This window comes from Bombyx mandarina, chromosome 12 (assembly GCF_030267445.1).
Source record: "Bombyx mandarina strain Sakado chromosome 12, ASM3026744v2".
Taxonomy (NCBI): Eukaryota; Metazoa; Arthropoda; class Insecta; order Lepidoptera; family Bombycidae; genus Bombyx; species Bombyx mandarina.
The window spans coordinates 12,563,218-12,587,023 of NC_143219.1; the positions used below are offsets into that span (position 1 = coordinate 12,563,218).

The 23,806-nt window shown below is 35.5% G+C and overlaps 1 protein-coding gene across 3 annotated transcripts in view; it reads right to left on the minus strand.

Moving 5' to 3' along the window:
* LOC114246095 (uncharacterized) overlaps window positions 1-23,806 on the minus strand; it is a 58,679-nt gene that overhangs the window by 18,562 nt on the left and 16,311 nt on the right. Inside the window, exon 2 of one of the 3 annotated variants that reach the window (XM_089732028.1) lies at window positions 13,364-13,551. In XM_089732028.1, the coding sequence (XP_089588154.1) occupies window positions 13,364-13,433 (70 nt within the window). In that variant the 5' untranslated portion in view covers window positions 13,434-13,551. Of the gene's footprint in view, window positions 1-13,363; window positions 13,592-23,806 lie in introns of all 3 variants that reach the window. The other 2 variants (XM_089732029.1, XM_028178481.2) reach the window with 2 other exon arrangements.

Sequence of the window (23,806 nt, forward strand, 5' to 3'; positions counted from 1 at the left end):
GGCCGTGAGCTCTTCCACCCATCCAAGCAATAAAAAAAATATTATTTTTAGGTCAGTAATATTTGTATTAAGATTAACATCTTCTGAAGTTCTCGAATAATCTTAATGTTTCTAATAGCCTCAATTGTGTTTCAATAACTTAAAGCTAAAAGCACAAAAGCTTTGCACTAGAAACGCGTCGGACACCGGTGCTAGCTTCCGTTTTATTCGGTCAACAAGGTACCTTTTATTCCTTTTACTGATATAAAAGATAAGCAATATATGTACTTGGTGGTCCCAGTGTGGGCTACTCGAAGCCATCACTGTCAACATCAATACAATTTCGAAGGCAACCTTCCAATATCGGTCTCTAGGTGTGTGTAAGTTTCATGTACACAATATTACTGTTCTTCGTGTCACACAAAGGAACATTGGTTAGGGATTTCTTTACTTTCGCCTGTAGTTATTTACTGATATACGTATTTGTTTCCAAATTTAATTGATACTTTGATTTAATGTATTACAAGTTCCAATAATTGCAGTAGTAAATGTGTGAGGTTATTCCGTGGAAACATCACTTGTTTAAAAGTAATCGTTGCATAACATTGACTTATAAGATCGAAAAAAAAAAAATGTGTGTGTATTGCAAGTCACACACGGTAAAAGTGAAACTTATAAAATATAAAATTAATCGCAAGGGTCAACCACTCCGCAGTGCAATGGAGCAGCCGCACCCCGGGGAAACCGCCTGCATGATCACGGTATCCCGACGCCAGGTAGGTATGATTTAGTAAGAGAAATACGAGAACGTCTATCAACTGTGTAACATCTCGTCACCGCGATTCAGGAATCGTTGAATTTACTTGCAGCGACATCTGTTGATAACAAACTAAATAGAATAAAATAAACATGGCACGTAACGGAAGAAATTAAGATGGCGCGTAACCGAAAAACGTTACATACGTTTTTTCCTCCCTACGTCGATAAAGAAGTTTCACTTCAAAAATCACTAACGTTTACTTGCGGTACCTATTATCTAGTTATGCAATCCGCTTAATCCACGTGTCCACATTCGAAGGTTTCCTGTGAGTAATCGGTTCTAAGCTGTTTGTTCCGACGTTGCAGGAAATCTTTTGCGCAGATGCTTGGCTCTCACGTAGCTGAGTGTTCATATTAGATGCACAGTGCGAGCAAGAAAGCGGCTCTTTTCTTACGTTGTCTATTCGTTATATTGCTTGTGTATTTCATGTGATTGCAAGAAAGACGAGGCTATGAAAGATAGGTATTTAAGTTTCTTTTAAGAGGCACTCGTGGCTACGGCTATCTCTACCCACGTTGAAAAACGAGCCGAGATTCTAATTTGATACAATTTAGGGATTTCTAGCCTTCTAAATAGAATAAACAACTTGAACGAGGCAAAAAAACAACATTTGATGTCGGTATGAAATTTAAGGTATTTTTTTTTGTTAAATCTGATTTATAAATCAAACGAAGTTAAAGTTGCCTAAATGATAAGACGCCCGGCGCAATTGTATCGAATGATGCGTCTGTGTCGGTATTCGAATACTGCAGGAAGTTACTAATTTTTCGGATTTACCAATTAAATACAAATCTAACATATTATGCTCACGAATGACTTCTACGATGAAGGAATAAAATCATGTATTAAAAATCAAACACGTAAACATTATACTTATTATTCTTCAAAAGAGGCATATGGAGAGTGTTAAGCGGTAGGCAGCGGCTTGGCTCTGCCCCTGGCATTGCTGAAGTCCATGGGCGACGGTAACCACTCACCATCAGGTGGGCCGTATGCTCGTCTGCCTACAAAGGCAATAAAAAAAAACAGAATAATTACTAGTGGGCGACATTTATGTACGTTGTTGATTCTTATGGACTCCACTAACAACTTGATACCAGGTGGACGGTAAATAAGTTCAATAGCCTAAGCAATACAAAAAAAGAGAGCACCGAGAAATTTTACTAAGCCATTAGCCAGTACAATACTTTTAATATCATTAATGCTTCAATTGAGATAATAATAAATACTAGTAGTGGTCTTCCGGCAGACGAAATTCGACTATAATTAATTGAAACTAGAAGTATGAACATTATTTGGTTCTATTATCAAAGAATATTTTTCTATAATCACAGGTTTCGCCAAGACTACATCATAGACAAATAATATTAAAAAATATATATTAAACTATTCTCAATTTGACCGCAAACTTTAAGCAATAATAAAAGTTTTTTTGTTGTTTTTTTTTTTATAGCTTAGATGTGTGGACGAGCTCACAGCCTACCTGGTGTTAAGTGGTTACTGGAGCCCATAGACATCTACAACGTAAATGCGCCACACACCTTGAGATATAAGTTCTAAGGTCTCAAGTACAGTTACGACGGCTGCCCCACCCTTCAAACCGAAACGCATTACTACTTCACGGCAGAAATAAGCAGGGTGGTGGTACCCACCCGTGCGGACTCACAAGAGGTCCTACCACCAGTAGAGTTTGACAATAAACGAAGAGTATTATACGTCTGTGTGTGTCAAATACATGGTAGTGTGTGTCATGTCTCTTTTATTGATCTGATGTATTTTATAGGCATAATTTAAAAAAAAATGCAGTCTGCACTCTCTCTCTATATTCCCTATAAGTCTGGGAAATTTTATACTCCTCCATCGGCGCAATTTTCGTAAAAAGGGGTACAAAGTTTTTGCTTCACCTCGTAATAACACGAGTATATACATTTATAAGACGTCATTTTATGAAAGATTCAACCTCATCGTCTCGAAGAATGTCTTTTTGTATTAGCACAAAATGTAATATTTTGAGTCACCTAATGTTGTAGAACTTTCTAGTTTCCATTGTGTTCTAGAAACGTCGATATTCTACAGATTGACGTTCAGGAAGGAGAGTGACATCCTTATGAATATCCGGCGCACATCCGCTGAGCGACCACAGTGGATGCACATTCAGGCCAGAGCCTGCTATATTCTACGAAGATTATGCACTATTTTGGCATTTCAGTGTAAAATATTTGCGCAATTTTTCTCGAATACAATCTCTGCTCAGAGTCTTTTGAGTAAAGCGTTGCTACAAATCCATGTGATTTAGTTAGATGACTGTGATTTATTCGTGTTTAAAGGAAGTTTTTTGTATGTGGTTTACTGCGTTTCAAAGCCCACTTTAATGCTCATACAAAAAGTGATGAAACTATGCTAGGACTCGTTAGTGTCCTAACATACTTTCATAGTGTTTGTTAGTCCTAATAAGCAAATGCTTGTGGTTACTCTATAAAGCTTCTAACATATTAACCTTCATGAAAAAATGCAATAAAAAACCAAGAAAAACCTGAGCAGTGAGCTTGTCTGCCTACCCAAAGCGATAAACAAACCGATAGTTCAACTTATGACCCAAAAGTAAACATAAAAAAAGAAAATGAAAGATCTGGCTAAGTGTATAGCTTGAAGCCAATATTTATGTTGATATCATTACAATAAGTTACATTTTCCCTTGAATCAACAACGAATAAATAACATCAATGCAAACATTTAATCTCGTCGAGGTAACAAGAAAAAATAATTGTGACGGCAAACAGATTTTTTTGCTGTTCGCTAACAAACATCATGATGACGCTGCGAATAACGTGAATATTGAATACAAGAACGCCTACGGAAAATGTATGGACGGCCCTATTTGCCCGGACACTTCGCAGAAATTGTTCTGAATGCGTAATATCAGAGACTCGGCGAACGGCGATATTTGCACGGATTTTCCTAAGCTCTATTGATAGAAAAAGATAATTCGTCGGAGATCAGATAACTAGATACCGTTCGATTTTTTTAGGTGCGAATTACCTAACGAGGTGGCTCTTTCAAACAGGTCAGCTGTTCTTAATGATGCGATCTATCCACCTATGAATCGAACTTTTCTATCTAATACCCAGTTCTTAACTATCCATCCAAATGATCAATATTCAGATTTACATATTTTCAAAGACACAACGGTAGCATCTGTGCAACGGTAGCAGTGTTTTTTTTCCAATAAAAAAAATTTCGCAAACAATATATAGGGAAAATAATATAAAATAATATATAGAAAATAATATATAAAAAATTTGAAAAATAATATATAATACAAAGACCCATTTTAAATAAAGTCTCAATCTTAATTACATTAACTTCATGTTTAACGTGAGCACTTGTGAATACATTTTACTGTAAGCACAGTTGCTGGTGGTAGGACGTTTTGTGAGTCCTTACGAATACCTAGGTAATACAAAGATACCTTTACCCTGCCTATTTCAGCCGCGAAGCAGTAATGCGCTTTGGTTTGAAAGTTGGGGCAGCCGTGATGCTATAGAATTGAGACTTAGAACTTTTACCTTGTTAATGTCCATGGGCTCTGGTAATCACTGAACACCAGGTAGGTCTGAGCTTGTGTACAAATGTTTATAAATGTATTAAAAAAGTTTAGACTCGCAAATAAATAGAAACACAGATACTTCGTTCGGGAGTTGAGCCCCCGTTATCTCACGAGCTAATTTTAAAATTATTTCAAAAATGAATTTACTTCAATAACATACTTGCGTAACATTCAATTATGCAAATTGTGTAAACTGGACGACGGGTCGACCACAATCCGGTGAAGAAGAACGGCGGAACGAAATACAATGGCCTTGTTTTTTTTTTTTGTAAAATCAATATTTATTTTGATTTTTTTTAAGCTCAGTTTGGTATTTGTTTCATTAATATTTTTATGTAGGTTAGAATAACATCTCTCGATTAGAGACAAATGAAGTCGGCTGTCTTTGATTTGTCCAATGAAAACATTCATATTGTTCTCTTACATTACCGTCATTTTAAAATACCTAATATTAAGATAATCATATCACTGTTTTATGCTAGCATTTTTTTGGACACGAAATCTTGAAATAAGGCACATAAAATTTAAGTCTAGAGGTTGACATCTAAAATTTAAATTAAGAACAACACAAAAAGTATCAGAATACAATAAAACATTGTTTAAAAAAAAAACAAAAAAAGACTTGAATGAAGTAGACGAATTAAAGACTAAAATATTTTTTCTATTTTTCTTTGTCCGCTGGATCTTTGTCCATCTGGAGATCTATATCTACTTTGGTATGGTTAAGATTCTATCTCATTGTTGTTACATGCTTCTAGTTCAAACACTAGCACGGGCGATTCGAAACCGCTGGTAATTGGACACACAAATCAGCTGCTCATAATCCAATAGTCCACCCAGGTAAATGCTCAGCAATTGCCAGCAATCACACAAAATAAAAGTAAAACTTAGTAACTTAGATGTGTGGACGAGCTCACAGCCCACCTGGTATTAAATGGCTACTGGAGCCTATAGACATCTACAACTTAAATGCGCCACCCACCTTGAGATATAAGTTCTGAGGTCTCAAGTATAGTTACAACGGCTGCCCCGCCCTTCAAACCGAAACGCATTACTGCTTCACAGCAGAAATAGGCAGGGCGGTGGTACGTACCCGTGCGGACTCACAAGAGGACCTACCACCAGAATAAACTATAACCCACACATATTAATGGTCAAGCTACATATTCGGATTATCTTGTACAGCACACTCATTAATTACAAGATTACGCTACACTAGCTCGGTCCCGGAAGATTTCGCACTAACAAACTACACGGCCAGGTGATTCCTAGAGCTAGGTCACTACCAAACTCGATTAATTACGAGATTACCTCTGATTACACGACAGCGTTGCTGCATATTAATAGTCGAATTTATTTAGCTCACTTAGCTTAGCTGTGGAATAGCTTTCGTCATCCAGTTAACAATCTAATCATTTCCTTTTTCCATCAAGTTTATTCTTTCACAAATTTATTAAATACTAGCGACCCGCCCTCGCTTCGCTTCGGAAACATTAAAACACACATGAAACCAAAAAAATAAAATAAAATAAAATAAAAAAAAGTAGCCTATGTTCATCAGGGACAATATCGGCTTCTAATGGAAAAAGATTTTTTCAAATCGGTCCAGTAGTTTCGGAGCCTATTCGAAACAAACAAACAAACAAATCTTTCCTCTTTATAATATTAGTATAGATTCCGTATAAAAACCCTAACCGGATCGTATTATTCCAGTTGTTAAGCCACAAGCCTATGAATTAAGTTGTTTACTACGAAGGCTTTCCATAAAATCAAGATTCTTTACCGGAATAACGATAAAATTTTGTTTATGTTTACCCCCGAAATTGGGCTAAGCACAACCGAACTAATAATATGTAGATGGAAAATTGGATATAGAATGGAAAATTATCATAATGTTTTTAGACGCGTTCCCTTCAAAACACATTGATTTCTATCAAATAGAATTGTAAATAAAGTTTCAGAAAATATTCCAACCTTACGGTACTTTAAATAAGTTTTGAGACACTCATTATTTCTTACTTACTTTTGGTGGTACTGAGTATATAAAATATTATATTATCTTCTAAAATATTATAGACTTCTAATGCTAGAAGATAAGATGAGAAAACTTTTATGTGTTTGCAAACTTTTGGAGATTTTACTTTTCTTATTGTGTAGTACAGATTGTTTAAGTATAAATTAAAATACAAACAACCCAAGCCTTTTTTTTACTTACAGAAATATCAATATAAAAATTAAAATGAAAATTCAAAAAACCTTCTGATACATTTCGTTTTCCGTTCATAAATTATATACACTGATTTCTTATGATATTGCAGTTCTCCACAGTACTTTTCGCATAACCAGTCAGTTACAGAATACGTTCAATAAGGATTTACAATCCCTGTTTAAAAAGATAAAATAAACAGTTATTAGGCAATTTAAAGATATTTCTGAGCTTATCTTTTGGAAATAGAGATATCAAGATGTTCCGCTGAATCGGCTTTTCCAAAATAATAGACTATACTAAGTGGACCGTACCGTGTACTATTTTCAAGAATCGATTGAGGCTGGTAATGGTGTTTTTTGTTTATCACGAATTTGCAGTCTTGGGGCCTACGTTCAAACGTTAGCAATCAGTTAACAATAACAATACGTTGTTAATATCATAAGCATCGACTACGTTTAATCCGATTGGTCCGTTTGTCCACATAAATAAAATACACACAGACCGACCAACAAAATATTCGATACTAAAACAAAAATAATCAAAACAGAAAAGTCTTACAGAACAAAAATCTTCACGGCTGCTGAAGTTTTTGTATCGAACTAAAAAAAAACTATTACTTTATTAAACAATACCTCGTTGCGTGTTGATAATAACGTGACCAAAATATTACCAATTCGTTTGAAAGGAAATTCTTGTTTAACTGTTTTTTTACTCAAACTATTCAGGTTTATTCGTTCAATATATACAGACTTATACAGAATTATTTAATTAACAATTACACGCAATGCTTATCAATTCTTTAATGCAATATATTCAATTGGTAATTTGTATTGGCAATTATCGACAAAGAAAAATAACTGAAATGTATGGAAGATTTTCAAATAATTCATATATATAATTTCTCTTGTTAAGATCGCTTTTATCGCGCTTTGAGCGCGGCGACCGAATCAAGAAATTCCATAACGAAAATAAAACTTAACACCTCCTACTCCGCCTACCATGTAGCTCGCGTTCCACACATTCACACGTTGCGCTTGTGTAGTGTTTGTGAATAAGCGCGTGGCGTGACGTCACACTGCATGCGAATAATGAAAACTCTGCCCATTTTTTTCTCACGCAGCCTAGCTTATGAGTGTGAAGGGGACAGTTAATGTTTTGCTTTTGTTAATGTTTATAAATATAGCGTGGTTTTATTTTATTATTGTTTTAAAATTAAATTATTATTGTCTAATTATAATTGCATAAGTTGATAAAAAATTATATGCAATAGCTTTACCGCGGCAGTCCCCGAGTGCCACACGTGTTTTTGAAGTGAAAACTTCTTTAGAATCGTTGTGATTTCAAACCGGATGCAACGGAAAAAAACGACAGGTAAGAGACATAAATACAAAAATGTATAGGATGAAGCCAGCAAAGAATGAGACAGAAATATACATACTATTTAATACAGCGCCATCTGTGAGATTTTTTAATACTAACGTGTGTGAAAGCTCTTGTAGTGAATTTTGATTTAGGATTATACGTGAAATTAAAATATCAATTCACAGAGGGCGCTACCTTATAATTATTTACTAATGACAAAATTTTACATATACTTAAGACGTTTAGGATAATTGTATTTTAATTTTGGAAGGTTTCACTTCTACCACGTTTGAATTGCACACATTTTGTTTTTTTTCTTATAGACTTTTCCACAACCAGACAGGGACAAAATGATTTTAAAATGTAATTCATACCAGAATTTTACAATCTGTCCTACACCAAATTATTCTGCGAAATGGCACGTCTTGGATCGGCAAAGTAGGGTAAGTACTAATTGCGATAGAGGTATTTTTTCGTATTTCTGTCGTGAAGTCTTGGTCCGGTGAAGTCTTGGTATTGACCAATGAGACCCATGTTTCAAGGTTGGTGACGGCATGCGCGTTGTTACATCTATGTTCTAGTAACCATTTAATACCATGTGGGTCGTCAGCTTGTTTGTCCATTTTTATGATAGATTTTCTTTTATTTGATATATTAGTGAATGAGACCATAGTTGTGCTTCAAAAAGTCTTCAAAACGATGACCGACACATAGTGGGTATGTGCCAACCTCCCTTTGAAAGCAAAAAGCAGCTCTGAAAAATCCTAAAATATCAAACGATTTCCAATGCAAAACCTAAAATAGATAATTTCCAGCTCACAGAATATTCACGCTTCCAAAGCAGACTCTCGTAAAACAGAATAAATATTGTTATTCCCGCGGGCTTTAATAAGCATATATGAATAATCAATTCGCGTAACCTAAAAGATGGATCTTGGAAAAATATAGCGAGTGCTCTAAATTTATTCTTATTACAATCTAATAAAGTTTCAAAATTACATTACAAATTTTACTCACACAGTAGTCAGAGTCGTAACATTGTTGTATGTAACTTTACGATTTTTTATTTTTATTTTATTATTATTTTCTTCTTGGTTTTGTATAACTTTACTAATGCTGCCTTTTTTGCTGCTGGCTATAAATACATTATTACGGCAATGTCATTTTTAACTGTACACTAGATGATGACCGAACTTTGCTCGTTTTTTTTTTTGATAACGCCATCTTTTTTTTGTCTTTATAGCAGTTAGTTGCCTTCAATTAAGAAAAATAGTATTATTATTCGCCAATAGATATCGGGAAGAGTCATAAAGTTGGTTATCGATAAAGTTGATTATTGAAAACACGAATATAACAAAATTTTCCGAAAATAAATCGTAGCTAGATCGATTTACCCCCGAAACCCCATGTATACTAAATTTTATGCAAATCGTTGGAGCCGTTTCCAAAATTCAGATTATATAAACAAGAATTGCTTGTTAAATGTATAAGATAAGATAAGATCACACGAAAATTCATATTTTTACAATTGTTATGAAGCTGACGTAGGCAGACTCACGAGCAGGAAAATTAGCTCGGTTGCACATCCTACAACGTTTCCGTCAGAAAAGTTACCGGTGCGTGAAAGACGCCTGGCGCATGTGTTTTGTACTAAGCACTGAAAATTGCAGGAAACTTGACATCTACAACGTAAATGTCGTCACCCGCCTTGAAACATGACTTCTAAGGTCTCAGTTCTTACAGTACAATGACTGCCACATCCTACAAACCCAAACCCATTACTGCATCATGGCAGAAATAGGCAGGGCTGTGGTACCTACCCTTGTGAACTTACAAGATATCCTACTACAATAAATACGTCTTACCATCAGTAAATCAGCCGTAGTTCACTTAAGACACTAAGTTGGGACAGTATTGTATTCCAGATGTCCCATCCATGAGACCGGACACATCACTGCTTTGCTGCTTAAATAGGTAGGAGTCTTCCCTACCCGCATCACTTTACATTACACCCTACCAGTAAATGCCGGTTGGTAGTTGCAGTATGTCAGTATAGCAGTCAGAGAAAATTGTTGCACATTCTCCAAAAAATCTCTTTGTCACTTTTTACGATACCATACTTTATCTATACTAATATTATAAAGAGGAAAGATTTGTTTGTTTGTTTGTTTCGAATAGGCTCCGAAACTACTGGACCGATTTGAAAAATTCTTTTTCCATTAGAAGCCGACATTGTTCCTGATGAACATAGGATACTTTTTTTTTTTTTTTTTTATTGTTTATTTTTTTTGTTTCATGTGTGTTTTAATGTTTCCGAAGCGAAGCGAGGGCGGGTCGCTTGTCTCATATATATCTAGTATCAAAATCACTACGATAAAGTATTATTTTACTCAAAAATAACATGCAGTTTTTTTTCCCGTTCACATTCAATTTAGAAACACCCATTCTCATCCATACTAAATGTCAGACCTTTAAAGCGGTTTTTCGTTTGCCGCGTTACAGGACAACTAGTTTCCCGTACAGTATTGATTGGGCTGGTATCGTCTGAGCAATTCTAAACTTTATGGGTGGTTCTGTACCTCGAAACGATCGTTTTTTTTTCCGTCGAACGTTTCGATTGGGGTCGCGCGATACGCCTCTCGGTCCGGCGACCGCTGCATTTGACACGGACTATATATTGCTTGCGTTTGAGGTCGCCGACACACGAGATAAAGGCTGCGTTTGATCAGTTTCAAGAGATGTTACACTGTTCTTTTCCTGATATGGCGGGAAATGAAACAGGAAATGAGTTGACAAAAGATTTTTTGTAGTACTTTCCGACGTAATATAAAAAGTACGACTTTCTCTTGGATTTGTAGGTGTTCGACATATTCTTATATAGAGCAAAAACAAACCAACCGCTTTAATCTTAAATACTAAATTTATTTAACCAAGAAGGCTTTAATTGGCCATCGAACTAAAAAGCAAGGTTATAGTGGTTTGTATGAAACTAAATCAAGTAAGAACACATACTCTTATAAAGAATAAATAAATAAATATATATTTACTAACGATCACGCCACGTTAACGGGTCCCGTGCTAAGTTCGTAAAGAACTTATGTTACAGGTACCAGATAACGTAAATAAATATAAGATTTTTATTATACACATACATATATTTAATATTCATCCATAACCCTGGCAAATACATTTTATATTTATCATACAAATATATTCCTTGGCGGGATTCGAACCCGCGACCCCCTTGTGTAGTGACCATGTCACTTACCACTACACCAAACGGCCGTTTTTACTGAATTTACTGAGTTTAATTTACTGAGTTTACAAAAAATCATGAATCTTCATAACATTTTTGATCTTATTTTACAAATACCATTTTTGTAAGTAAAATATCATTTTTTTTTTTAAGTGTAAATTAAAAATATTATTTTTGGAATCTAATCCTATTTGGAAGTAAATCAAACAAGAATCGTGCTGTCCAAATGAATTTTACTTGAGCCTAAGTACTATTTAGGACATGGGAGGCCTTAACGTGCTCAGATTAGAGATCACGGTACGAAATAGAGCGTGAAAACAAGATTTGCAACGGACGGAACATAGTTTTATCTTACTACGGAATCAGAAAGGGTTAGAATTGGCGTTTCTGAATTGTTGTGGAAGTCTTAAGCTTGAATCTCCAAAATTATGGACGAATGAAACCTTTTAACGCTTGAGGATCTTAACTCAATGATTCTCGGAAATGATATTGAAGTCATCTATAAGATTCTAGAAGATTAAAATCATTTTTAAATATTACTAGAACAATCAACTGTGACTAAGCAATAGATGTATACGAAAATGTAGAAGAAATGACGCAGAAGTAGAAAATATGATGTTAGGTTAAAGCTTTTTTGAGCTTCCAAAGTTTTTGAATTTGCTTTAAGTTTTAGAAGATCACTCACGGACCACTTGGTGTTAAGAGGTTATCGGAGCCTATAGTCGAACATAAATACGGTTGAGACATGAGTTTTAAGTCTCAGTTCTGTAGTATATAGGCTGTCCTACCATTTACAGCGAGACATCTTACTGCTTGGCGGCAGAAATAGATGGGGTGATGATACGATCTCAAAAGATCTCTTAACAATAGTATGGCGCCTTACTAACAGCATCAAATCAGTTGAGAACTATAAAAGATTTTTACCAACTAAAAATATTTTTATACTATTAAAATACTTCATTCTCTTTACACCACTAGCTAGCTTTCTTCAGTATCTTCTAATCTAAACACATTCTTATCTACAGCCACTGTAAGGCTTGCTGTTAGGTCGCACGGGCTTAAATCACCTTTTGGACTAATTACGCCGCGATACAGTCGTACAATAGAATGATTTTTGAAAGTTAATAAAAGCGAATTCAATACCATTGGGACATAATTTTAGAATAATTAGACTGAGTATAGAGTGAGGATAGTATAGACGAATTGTGAATTGTGGGAAGTAGTCATTAGTGATAGAAATTCGGTACCTTTTTTAAGTTTATTGTTATTTCTTAGATGGGTGACGAGCTCACAGGCTACCAGGTGATAAGTGGTTACTGGAGCCTATAGACATCTACGACGTAAATGCGCCACCCATCTTGAGATATAAGTTCTAAGGTCTCAAGTATAGTTACAGCGGCTGCCCCACCCTTCGAACCGAAACGCATTACTACTTCAGAAATAGGCGGGTTGATAGTACCTACTCGTGCGGACTCACAGGAGGTCCTATCACCAGTAATTACGCAAATAATAATTTTTGCGGGTTTTATTTTTATTACACGATGTTATTACTTCGCCGTGGAAGTCAATCGTGTCTGTGTCGTGTGTTTTCGGTGACTGCGCCACAAAAATATTCTACCATGAACCACATCGATATTCGATTTGGAACGTTTGACTTAAACTTTAAAACTGTCAAGTGGGTAGAGCAATTAACTAAAACTAAAGGTCCTGCAGTAGTCGAAATTCAACTATAATTAATTGGAATTGTAAGTTTGTACACTATTATGATAGTATTTTATACGTCTATAATTACAAATTTCGCCAAGACTACATCATAAAAAATATTAACATAGACAAACAATATTTAATCTATTCTCAATTTGACAACAGACGTCAAGAACAAATGTTTGACAATAAATAGTATGCATGCGTGTGTGCGTCAAATACATGGTATGTAGTCTGTGTAATGTTTCTTTATTAATTTAATGTATCTTTTATGCATTATTTTCAAAAAATATTAGCATTGTGCACTTCTTCTCTATATTCTCTATAAGTGTGGAAAATTTCATACTCCTCCGTCCGCGCAATTTTCGTAAAAAGGGATACAAAGTTTTTGCTTCACGTATTAATATATAGATAGATGAAACTTACCTTCTTTTGAAACGCAGAACAGTAGGAGAGTCCAAATCCGCCACGAAGACGGCATCCGGAGCTTCTCCATCGTTTTCACAACATCACTCGTCAACAGTTATTAATTATTAAAACTTTATTATCACAACGTATTTAACAACATTTTACACGCTCATTTATTTCGCAAACTAATCCTCGTCGCTGCATGCCTATGAAATAATGTACGCTCCAAATGATTTCTTTAGACAACTATTAAACAATATTATTTATAGCATGTGTGAAACCTTAATTGAAAAAACTTACAAATACATATAATAAAATAAATCAATTTAAATACATGAATTCTGAAGCTTTTGTAACCATTGGAAACATTTCCCACAAGAGCCAGAACTGGGAAAAGACCTTCCATAGGTCCCTGATTTGACGGTTGCGTATTGGAGCGGAAAGAGATGAGTTCTCCTTCACATGAGTTAGGTGGCATCAAGGTTCTTGCTCATTAGACTCCGTTATTACTACACAACAAAGAAAATGTCGTAGACTTGTGGCTCATTTCCAGCATTTTTCAGCAATAAATTTATGGACAGTAAATTAATTCATCAAATTGATTAAATTCTAAATTTTGAACGAACTCAGTACCGTCAGTTTATTGAGAAATAAACTTTTAAAGTTACGAATGTGGATTCGTTTAAAACTAACAAAAAATAAAAACGAACTCAACAAAACATAATATTAAACAAACAAAAAGAAACCTGCTAATCAAACCGCGCATCCCTTCCGTATTACTCAAAAATTTACGCAGCGACAAAAAAAGGGTTACAGACACACAACTCCAAAGATATATCGAAGGTTCATTGAATAAACCGTCTGGAAGCCGAGGAAGGGTTCAGGTACCTTTATTATCATGTCGGGACTGATGTACGTTACAGAAGGGCTCCCGTATTAGACAAATATCTTGGGTATTTCATGCAAACACGGCAAACGTGTAAGCACTTTCGTAAAAGACTTCTCGCACCTTAGTTAAAGGGCCGAGATCAGCGGAATGCCGGATGTACGTTATTTATTTGCACATATACGAAGATAATGAAGATCCGCTCGGCGACTCCGTACTTACTCACGACGGCTTGCCAAGTATTGATCGTTTGATAACAGTACAACTTAGTCCCGGCTTCATTTGTAGTCAGAGTTCGTATCGTTGATAAATTCAGAATTTGGTGTATGCTTGTTTTTGTTCTTATAACGGATCTCCATTTTTCCGGGATTGATTACACGATAGAATGTTCTGATTCCAAGAATCTTAGTGAGCTTTTAATCTTATAAAAAAGTATATGAAACCTGACTTGGCTGGCACTATCGCTAAGTATAAGAACTCCCTCAATTTTTTTTTATTGTTTAGATTGGTGGATGAGCTCACAGCCCACCTAGTGTTAAGTGGTTACTGAAGCCCATAGACATCTACAACGTAAATGCGCCACCCACCTTGAGATATAAGTTCTAAAATCTCAGTATAGTTACAACGGCTGCCCTAGCCTTCAGACAGTCAGTCTTTATTGAAACAACTTCGACTTCAAATATCACGTGCAAACGCTCCTAGCCACCTATTCACGATTTATTCCAGTGCGTGCTCCAATTACGAATGCACCATTTTAGATCACGACAGATCTGCTGTTAGGTCTGTTGGAGCATCATAACATAAATAGAACACATCGAGACATAAGATTAGTCATAACTGGACTTCCACCTAGCCTATCCTATCCTTTAAGTCGAAACGCATGACTGCTTCATGACAGAAACTGGTTGAATTGCGGTATCCGTTCTTGGTTCAACTGTCACATCCGTTGTTCGTTGAATTATGGTACCCTTGTTTATGAGTTAGCAACATTTTCAGATAGTGTTTACTAGGAAATTTGGCGATGTTGCTAGTAACACTGGATACAACGAAACAAATTACGAACTGTGTATTTTGTGTTTCTTCTTTTTTAAATGTGTAATTATAGTGGCTTATTAGCCGTTTTAAAAGCATATGCGAAAATGCGCAAGTGTCGAAACAAAAAAAAAACACACAACTCCACAAATTGCATCCCTATCTAATACAATACAATACAAATTATTTATTTGCCAGAGACATGGTACATAAATAAAGGTATAATAAAATTAAAAATTCCTGCATGTTCTTACTTGAATATAAAGTGTGCAAATATAAAGTAAATATAAAATTAATTGAATTATAATAATAATAATAGGATTAATAAAAATTGAAAAAATGAAAATTAAGATCTCATATCAGCAACGATTACGTTAGCTTGCTTTAAAAACCTGTAATAAAGTAACCTGAATTATCAAGAATTACTCCTTTATAAACGGCGGTAGTTACGTGAATGGAAAATCGATGAGCTTAAATAATGTATAGTGAATTAAACATTCTGTTCAGCATTTTAAATGTGCTTTGGATTCCGCAGAGCCTTTTAGAAGTTAACAGTTTGGTTTTGGTTTTCTAATTGACGTAGTTCTTGTATCTCTAATGTGACTCCCAATGTGTCTGGTTGTATATTTACTTTGCCATAAAATATTTTTTTTGGGTACAATCTATGCAATCGTTACAAAAATACCCCCAAAATCACTTTATCAACTTAATACCTTTTCGTATAACTCTTAATAACGTGAGTTGACAAAAAAAACGTGTGGCACTCGGGAACTGCTGCGGTAAAGCTATTGCATAGCATTTTTTATCAACTTATGCAATTATAATTTAATATTAAAACAATAATAAAATAAGACCACGCTATATTTATAAACATTATCGCAAGCAAAACATTAACTATCCCCTTCACACTCATAAGCTAGACCGCGCGAGAGAGAGATGGGCAGACTTTTCATGATGCGCATGCAGTGTGACGTCACACCGCGCGCTTATACACAAACACTACACAAGCGCAACTTGTGAATGTGTTGAACGCGAGCTACATGGTAGACGGAGTGAGGGGTGTTAGGTTTTTTTTGTTACGGAATTTCATGATTCGGTCGCCGCGCTCAAGGCCCGCGATAGAAGCTATGCAATAGCTTAAAAATATTAAGTCTGGAATTTTAGATTTCTTTACAGATTTTTTATATTAAATATAGCATATCTGCTTATATATATTATACCTGTTTATGTCAAAATGTTATTATTTTACGAGTACTACCGATACGACAAAGAGCCACTGTACTAAGAGTTAGCAAAAAACGGATACTCTTTTCGTGTTATTATAAATATTAAAAACATTTTGTTTCTATTCTGAATTGACAATAACAATTATCAATTGAAAAAAACTATTGATCTCGTTATAGGTTACAAATGAATCGAAATCTAAACACTAATATTTTTGTATTCAAAAATACGTTATAACAATAAATCTATATATATATATATATATATAAAAATGAATTGCTGTTCGTTAGTCTCGCTAAAACTCGAGAACGGCTGGACCGATTTGGCTAATTTTGGTCTTTAATTATTTTTAGAACTCCAGAGAAGGTTTAAAAGGTAGATAAATATGAGAACGCTCGGAATTAAATAAAAATAACAATTTTGTTTTTCCTTTTTTTTGTTTTCCGTTTATTTTATAAAAAAGGTTAGGTCTTTTATTTATCGATTGAGGCACGATCAAGTCTGCCGAGTCAGCTAGTATGTTATAAAAACTCGTTATTTTTATGTTCGTGACCAGACAATGCAAACTCGAGAAATTCTTATTATTTTACTAGAATTAGTAATTTAAATATAATAATCCTGTGTTTATTTTCACGTGGAAGCCTGAATCATGTATTCAAATACTCTTCAGATTATAACAAAAACTTGAAAGTTTCGTTACAAAAATTTGCTTCTAATTGGGAAACCGATGATAGTGGAATTGGACTGTCTTGGCTAAATGAAAAGAATTGATTGCTTCCATTGTAATTATACGGGATGATTAAATGCCTTACCTATATGTAGATCGTTTCGCATACAATTAACTGGAATAGATACAGTAACGTCTCATTACAGTTGTGCTCGCACTCATTAATTTCTGCTAAGGCAAATACTCCTACCTACCTACTCGCGACAGGCTTGCTATTATTTTCAGAACAGAATTTCCTTCGCGCTTTAGACAACAATACGGCTAATTGAAGTTCGGTAATAGAATTGTCTGTTTGTTTTAGAATACGTAAAATAAACTGAGGAGCGTAATAACATTTTTTTATTATAACTAATAATAATTAATAACTAACTGGGAACAATTAATCACGCACATCGTTCATCCAGCCCCATAAACACTTAGGAAACAGTTTTTTATTCTATTTTTATATAAGATTAGTTTCTATGTAACCTTGAGTACATTGAAAAGCGCTAATGTCTGTAACTGAGTTTTTATTGACTACGAAAGGCATAAAAGATTTCTTTAATTTATCAATATATTGATAATGTGCCTCGTATAACATTTAATGATTGAGAAAATACTCTACAGCCATAGAAAAATCCGAAAATTATTAGTACTCTGAGAAATTGTTTGAGATGATATCATAATCTCGTTTTTACTATAGTACCGCCCGCCACCGGAGTAGAGTTCATCCATAGTACCTGGAGCCACTGAGTTGAGAGATCCACAGTGCGTTTCCAGATATATTTTTTACGTACCATTCGACTTAAGAATGAGCTCCCCTCCACGGTGTTTCTCGAGCGCTATGACATGTCCTTCTTCAAACGAGGCTTATGGAGAGCATTAAACCGTAGGCAGTGGCTTGACTTTGTCCCTGTCATTGCTGACATCCATGAGCGACGGTAACCACTCACCATCTGCCTACACGGGCAATAAAAATATTAGTATACTAGCTGTACCCGTTCGCTTCGCTGGGCATTTAAAATTAACATTATTATTTCTCACCCCCACAAAGATTCTCATCATTAACGCCCCCGTAACTGGTGTAGGGAGTCTAACACTTATATAAATATTAGCCTATCGCTTAAGTACAAGTATTTTCTACATGGATACCAAGTTTCAAGTCAATCGGATGCATGGTTCAGTAGTTATAACGGAACATCCGTAAAAACCACTGTAGTTTTTTATATTAGTATAGATTATTTAATGTGGAATATTTAGTTCAGTTAATGGAGCTGACACTTCATTTTTATATTTTTAACGATAGCATACAAACAACAATAGGGCTTAAATAGTTTGTGTGACGCACTATGCTTAAACCACATGAGTAAATTATTTATTCAAGCGCTTAAATCACACCACACTAAGGACGAACAAAAAAACAGCAAAATAACACACGCTGTATACAAGAGCTTGCAATACGTGGCTCCAATTAATTAATAATTAACAGCAGACGCAGCGATTCAAGTTAAAAGTGTCGGTGCGATATGATTCGCAGCAGCGGAACATTCTGGAAACTCTTTCCAGTGGGTTTCCGGAAATTTCCAATTATTAATTTCAATATAAAATGCGATTCGTACGTATAAGTCTGCTCGACTCCAAGTTGGTGTTTCATTTTTAATAATAAAACGTTGAACTGGAATATTTATTGATGCCTATTTATTGTAAGTTTACGACTTGTATGAGATAAAATTGAATCTTGTAAATTTGATTCGAATGTCAAAGGAAGACATAATGACAACAGACGAATACCAAATAAAAGCGTAACTCTAAATTTGAAATTATTTTTGTGAAATTCATCCTGTAAGTCATGATTTTATTGGTACAATAGAAACTCAGTGATTTTCCTTTCTTTTTTTCACTCTTGTAAAAGGACCTTTGATGTTTGCCTTTTGAAATTAGTCTGTTGAGCGACCCAAAATTTAAGCGAAATTGTGTGCTTTTTGTATTCAAAGTAATCAGCAAAAGACTCAAAATCAAAGCCGTGCTTACCAAAATGTACATCAAACTTTCGATTACAAAACAGTAACCGAACTTTCAAAAAAATTATGTATGTAAGCTATATAAAAAAACCGCGTTGAGCCAAAAGTACAAGTTACATACTGGGATTAATAATGAGCTAGCAGATAAATTCACGTTAAGCACATACGTATGTTTTAGATAAAGTGACTATAAAATTCATAAAAGAAAATGTATAAAGTGAACGTAAAGAAATGTAGTAAGTAAAGTAATGAAAGTAAATAAATGTAAAAATAAAAGAAATTTATAAAGGTCTCATAAACAGACTGGTTGGCGGTGTACCGCATTTCGATCCCGTTGACTGGTTATGGTCGAGCGGGTATCCCGGGATACTAGAGGCACGCTTAGGCAACGATATAAAGTCGTTGTTAACTGATTCATTCACCGGCCTGGCCGCGGTCACCAGCTCTACCTCTTCCGGCTTCTACCTCGGGACAGGATTGGACCGGTGAGAGTTGAATGGACTTGTTTAGTGGGTGTCTACGGCAGTCCCATATACTCCACATATCCCACTCGATATAGGGTCTCATGAACAGAATCAGGGCAAGTCCAAAAACATTTTTAGAAACCCAGAAAAGTGATTCCTGCATTTGTTAGCGAACCTGGCAACTCTTCACCGTGACGATATATAATACATACGTTTGTTAATTCAAAAGCAAGTGACAGTGTAGATGACTTTGTAATTGAAACTTCGGCCTAATGTCTCAAGGAAGGATGCTGTCGATGCACGGACATCGACGATCGCGCGGCGCGGGCGCCGGGAGGAGGACAGCGGCGCGGGGTCGCGGATTTACACCGGCTTCGTCACTTCGTGCAGCAACGCCGCCCGCGACACTTACTTTTTTTATTATTTTATAAATTTACTAAATATTAATACAGTCCACTCTTATTTTGAAACACCGGTCTACCCCAGAGCAGTCGCAACAGATGCGGCATTCATATTGACCGTTGAAAATTATGAGCGATACACCGTGTGAGCTGTGAGATCATCTAACCATCCTAAACAAACAAAGAGACATTATCACACATATATAAGACGTAGTAAACAAAATTCAAAAGTTAACATATAACACATTGGTCATGCGTGATTATGAAATGTATAACGTATTCGGGTTTGTAAAAAATTTTTGTAGAATAAAAATCGATTCGTAAATGTTGTTTTAATCATTAAAATTAAATTTCATTTAATATTGAATTGAATTCCTTTAACGCTTTCTATAATTTAATCAGCTTAATAAATTTAATCAACGCTCAACGCCTGTCTACCACCTGTCCGCAACGCATAATGCGCTACTTTGGCCACGTTGCCCGCATAGGTGTAGACAGCTTGGAGCGTCTGATGGTCACTGGAAAAGTAGAAGGAAAACGTCCTAGAGGCCGGAGCCCCAAACGTTGGTCCGACCAGATCTCCGAGCAAACCAGCGGACCACTTAGCGCTGCACTTCACCAGGCAACTGACCGGAACCGATGGTGGCGGGCAGTCGACAAGCTAATCGGAGTCACGATCCTCAGTAATGAGAGGAGCGATGGAGAAGAAGAAGAAAGAACGCTTTCAAATTAGCGAATTAAAAATTCCAAATATTCCAGTTTCAAAACCACACGAACTGACCGTGACAAATTATTAAAACCGTTTATAACAAGACGAATGAGATGTAATGAGATTGAAAATTAGATTCTCTGGAGCAGAGCCAGGCTTGGAGGGCACTGCATATTCATTATCCCGAAAAATAATGATCTCCTCAAAAAGATAGTTCACGATTACACAAAGCGAATAACAGAGCGCGTTCTCTTGCAAAATTCCCTTTGAGTAATCATTCCTCATTTAATCCGTTATTATGAAACAATGAAAAACAGAATTGGAGCCACCGTTATTCCCTCTCATTGCTTCCTCATTGCCTTCCAAGGAACGTTCTTTATAAAACTCGTTTGTTTTCGCTATCCAAAACAAATACGTTGAGAAAAACCAGCTATAAAGTAATGAAAAGGGAAGTGTTTTTTACGATGCTACATTTATTGCCAGTTTTAAACATTGAATTAAGTGTCTCACAGGTTTTTTACCGAGGAACTTTTTTATAACGGCACATAAACTGGTGTGCTCGTCAAGTTGAAGTTCAATTAAGTTTGACTTGTAGACGTAAAAGATAAAAGCTTTTAAAACGTAGTTCAAGAATTTCGTTATTATTTTAATCCCACACCCAAACACCACTACTAGGGATTCTTTTGTTTTACGAGCATCGGAAATGTTTACAAGACAAGAATAGGTATTATATTTACACATGCCTGAAGTTAAGTAAGTATATAAAACAAAAGTTTATTAGAGTCAAATATTCGTCATCATGAAAATATTTTTTCAAGAATGAAGGATTTTCGGTGGCCCGAGGCGTTTTCAGTTTCACCGGGACTGGTGGGCGAGCAAAGGCTCAGCGAGAAGGGGCATTGAAATTTGTGTTCCGTGTCGTATTTCAGTGGGCCGTCAACGTTCCAGTCCAACAAAATCACCGGATGGACATTCGTACAGGTATATGTATGTATATATAGGCTTCGTCGCACACGAATCGATTGATATCAGATATTTTGATGAATGTCAAAGGTACGCCCACAGTATTGTTTGACAAAGCACTTTTGAAATGTTAGAGCATTATTCCACGACAATGGATGTTCTGTTTATCAAATTTCTTTAATTTCTACGAAACCTCGTGAAACGCATTTTATAAGACATCTGACGTTCTGGTTTTATAATATGAAATTATCATAAATGTATAATACAAAGTCCTTTAAAGCATTAAGTTCAAGAATTTATTGACTTCGAATTTATATGAAATTTTGTACGGTTATTCCAGGCACTTCAGGCTTAATGAATGGGCCACATGTAATGACTTATTGCCACTACTAAGTAAGCTAATTGTATAAAAAAAATCGCAAATATCCAAAGCCATTACATATTTAATTATCAAAATTAGCTGGCTCAAGCACGAAATGTCTTAAGCTCCTTAACACACTGGGTCCCATACTCACAAGTCATACGTACGTACATACGTTAACAATTTTCTCACAGAGCCATTCAACGTAAGATGCTGATTAGCTTGGACTTTGTTTAATGTACCGTTAAGAATATGAACTTCTATTTAATGGTCGTATTCAGATCCTCGATCTTGTGAGGGATTTTCTTAATTAAGCCCCAATAGAAGGAGGATTAGCTGAAGTATTCTGTTTAAGGTGCTTTTTCTTAATAGGCGAATGATCTTAACATAGTGTTGTGTGGTTGTATTGGAGCCCACGGACATCAACAACGTAAATATGGCCAAGCAACTTGAGACATGAGTTCTAAGTCTCAGTTCGGCGGCTACAGCAGATGTCTCATCTTACAGTCCGGAACTTATTACAGTTACACGGCAGAAATAGACAGGGTGGTGGCGCCTTTTTGACACACTTTTATTAGCTTGACCTATTTCTATATATCTAGTACTGATGGTAAGACCTCTTGTGAGTTCGCACGGGTAGGTACCACCACCCTGCCTATTTCTGCCGTGAAGCAGTAATGCGTTTCGGTTCGAAGGGCGGGGGAGCCATTGTAACTAGAACTCATAGTTCAAGGTGGGTGGCGGCATGTACGTTGTAGATGTCTATGGGCTCCGGTAACCACTTAAAACCAGGTGGGCTGTGAGCTCATCCACCCATCCAAGTAATAACAAAATAAAATAAAAATATGTAAAGTTCATTTAACATTTTTTTTAACAAACTTTAAAACGTCCCCTTAAGGTTCGTACACATATTGAGGATCGATGACAATATAATTATGTATAATATTTACGACAGGCTCCCCAGGATGAAAAATGATTAGTTTGAGTTTTGATTAAAGAGTGTTTTTTAGTTTAGAAAACTAAACTTTCTGGTCATATTGGCAGGCCAAGTGTTTCATTTTTAATGGGTAAAATTATCACGCCCCAATCGTATCGATCGTTGTGTCCCTGAAGATGTCGTACATGTACTGGTGGAGTGTGTTGAAGGAGAGCTCTGTAGTATGCGCGCTTGTGTTGGGAACTCGATAGATTGGAACATTGTTTTGGCTAATCCTTTTCTAAAAGGGAATATTGCTTGTATATAGTTTTTTTTTTTATTCCTTACACGGAGCTAAAATAAAAGATAGATTAGTATGTAGTACGCGTCAATTTACAAAGTGTCAAAATCATGCTAACTGTTATTTATACATTAATTAATTATCTATATGTTAATACGTGAACCAAAAACTTTGGACCGCTTTTTACGAAAATTGCGCGAACGGAGGAATATGAAATTTCCCTCACTTATAGAAAATATAGAGAAGGAGTGCAGAATCTTAATATTTTTTTTAAATTATGTACATAACATAAATACATTACACACATTATCATATATTTGACACACACAACATGCATACTATTTGTTTATTGTCAAATTTTTCTTATTGTAGTCTGTGGTCAAATTGGTAATAGATTAAAATATTGTTTGTCTTTATTATTATTTATCTAACGTGTAGTCTTAGCGAAATCTGTGAGAAACCTTATATAAGTACAAT